This window comes from Chaetura pelagica, unplaced genomic scaffold, assembly GCF_000747805.2.
Source record: "Chaetura pelagica isolate M959 unplaced genomic scaffold, ChaPel_1.0 scaffold275, whole genome shotgun sequence".
In the NCBI taxonomy this organism is placed as follows: Eukaryota; Metazoa; Chordata; class Aves; order Apodiformes; family Apodidae; genus Chaetura; species Chaetura pelagica.
Window position 1 is genome coordinate 2,444,215 of NW_009953486.1, and position 2,562 is coordinate 2,446,776.

At 47.4% G+C, this 2,562-nt stretch overlaps 1 protein-coding gene across 1 annotated transcript in view; it reads left to right on the forward strand.

Moving 5' to 3' along the window:
• Positions 1-2,034, forward strand: part of HRH3 (histamine receptor H3) — a 2,893-nt gene extending 859 nt beyond the window's left edge. Inside the window, 3 exon segments of the mRNA XM_009998737.1 lie at positions 81-247; positions 1,163-1,232; positions 1,235-2,034. Of these exon segments, the coding sequence (XP_009997039.1) occupies positions 81-247; positions 1,163-1,232; positions 1,235-2,034 (1,037 nt within the window).
• The last annotated feature ends 528 nt before the right edge of the window (positions 2,035-2,562 follow it).

Sequence of the window (2,562 nt, forward strand, 5' to 3'; positions counted from 1 at the left end):
CCGGTGCCCGCGGCTCCCTCGGGGGGCAGCCGCCGTGCAGAGCCCCGCACCCCGGTGCCAACGGCCCCCTCTGGTTACAGGGGCCTTCTGCATTCCTTTGTACGTGCCCTATGTGCTGACGGGGAGATGGATCTTCGGGAGAAGCCTCTGCAAACTCTGGCTGGTAGTTGATTACCTGCTCTGCACCTCTTCGGTCTTCAACATCGTACTAATTAGCTATGACAGATTCCTCTCAGTGACAAGAGCGGTGAGTCCTGTCATGGCAGCTGAGAGGGGAATAACTCTCCTCCTGTTTTAGCCTTTAGATTCTCTGCAGTAGTTAAAAGCTCTTTGAATCCTCCAGAAATGATCAATCTTTCAGTTTGGTGATGGAAAGCAATAATTACCCACAAATACATAATTCAGCTATGGTTTCCGATTAGTATTTCTGGCATAATTAAATCATTTAAGGCTCAGACCTCACTGTGCAGGTGTTCCCTTCCCAGACGACAGGAAAGCAGCGTTCAGGTGAGTCGGTGAAGGTAAGCAGACCTATCACTAACTTGAAGGGGCTTATTACCTCCAGGACAAAAAGGCAGATTGCAGTCGGACTCCCAGCTTCCCCCTGGCTACCCAGGCAGTAGATTGCAGTACCCACTTGGGCAGGGCACTGCCCTGAGGTGTCTGGGTACTGGCGAGATGAAAGCCTTCTTGCCTTTCCAAGGGGGTAATGAGCCATTCGTAGGCAGATTAGCTCCATCACCGATTGCTTCTTCCCCGACTCCAAATAGAACTTGGATTAACAAAGCTCAAAAAGAGCCAGAAGCTGATCCCCTGACTAGCCTGGGAGTTTGAGCCTTGCCTCTCCCGGGGAGTTGCAGAGAGGAGCTGGGGACACCTCAGCCGAGTGGTGGGGTGCAGCAGCCTGCCCAGCCCCAAGCAAGCCAGTACATTTCCACGAAGCAGATGCTATGTCAGATTTCAGAGTAGCAGGAAGAGGGTACTAAGTCTTCCCTGCAGGAGTATAATTTATCTAGCAATTGCTTCTGTTGGCTATGGCATATGAATTTATTAGACTGCTGAGATATTGCCTAGCAACTCTACCAGGAACACTAACTGCTGATTTGTGAGGGCCCTCAACCCATTGGGGTGTGTGACCATACCTAAGATTTCCCCATTGCAGGTCGCCTACAGAGCCCAGCAAGGCAACACCAAGCAAGCAGTGCTGAAGATGGAGATGGTTTGGGTATTAGCATTCCTGCCATTATCAGCTGGGAGTATGTATCAGGCCAGAGCATCATACCCACTGGGGAATGCTATGCTGAATTTTTCTACAACTGGTATTTTCTCATGACAGCCTCTACGTTGGAGTTTTTCACACCTTTCATCAGTGTAATGTTTTTCAACCTGAGCATTTACCTGAACATACAGAAGCGTACCAAAATACGCCTGGATATTTTCCATGAAGTGCACCACCAGTCCTTCACTGAAGAGATGGAAATGAGCACAGAGGCAAAGCTTTCTTCAAAATGCTGTAAGAGGGAGCAGAAGGAGTCAGCTGAAACCCTTGACCTCTCCCAGAGCAAAGCTCAAGCAGCAGCCTCCATTGCCAGACAGGGTGCCAAAAACCTGCTGCTAACAAGCTCTAAGAGCTCTGGGAAACCCAAGTGTTACAATAAAAAGAGATGTAAAAATTCAGTATCCACTCTGTCCTTAGAGAAACGGATGAAGATCGTGTCCCAGAGCATGACTCAACGCTTCAGGCTCTCTAGAGACAAGAAAGTGGCTAAATCGCTGGCAATCCTCGTGGGCATCTTTGGGATTTGCTGGGCACCATACACTCTCCTGATGATTATCCGTGCTGGTTGCCACGGCCAATGCATCTCTGACTACTGGTACGAGACTTCTTTTTGGCTGCTGTGGATCAACTCAGCTGTCAACCCTATCCTCTATCCTCTCTGCCACTACAGCTTCAGAAGAGCTTTTATTAAACTCCTCTGTCCCAAGAAGCTAAAGGTTCAACCTCACGATCCCCTTCAGAACTGCTGGAAGTGAAGCCAGCCCTGTGTGCAGAGGAGAGGAGCCTTGGTTTGATACATGTGTTACAGAAAAGTACTGTAGCTTGCTTCCTTGGAAGGACCTGGTCTGGGACACACAAGGAAGTCAGCACTGAGACCACTATTAATTTATTCTAGTCCCATGAACAACAAAATCCAAATCACACAGAAGGGTAAGGGTTTTTTGGCATTAACTACAGGCAGTGACATTTCTGTCCTCCACTTGCAGGTACCACAAAAGAGCTCTGCTGCCACCTACTCAGCCAGAGTGGCACCAGCATTTTGCTTAAGAAAAATAAAACCTGAAAAATTAAAGCTAATAAAAATCAATATCTAACATCCAAAACTACTGGACTAAACTACACTTTACCTCTTTGCAGATCTGATTTTTTTTTCCTGTAGATGAGAGCATTTTTTCTTACACATAAGGTATTACATGTATGTGATGATATGGAAAGAAGAGAACAAACCTCAGAAGGAAAACACCTCATTTATCATTATTGCTACAGCAGCTACAGCCCTAATC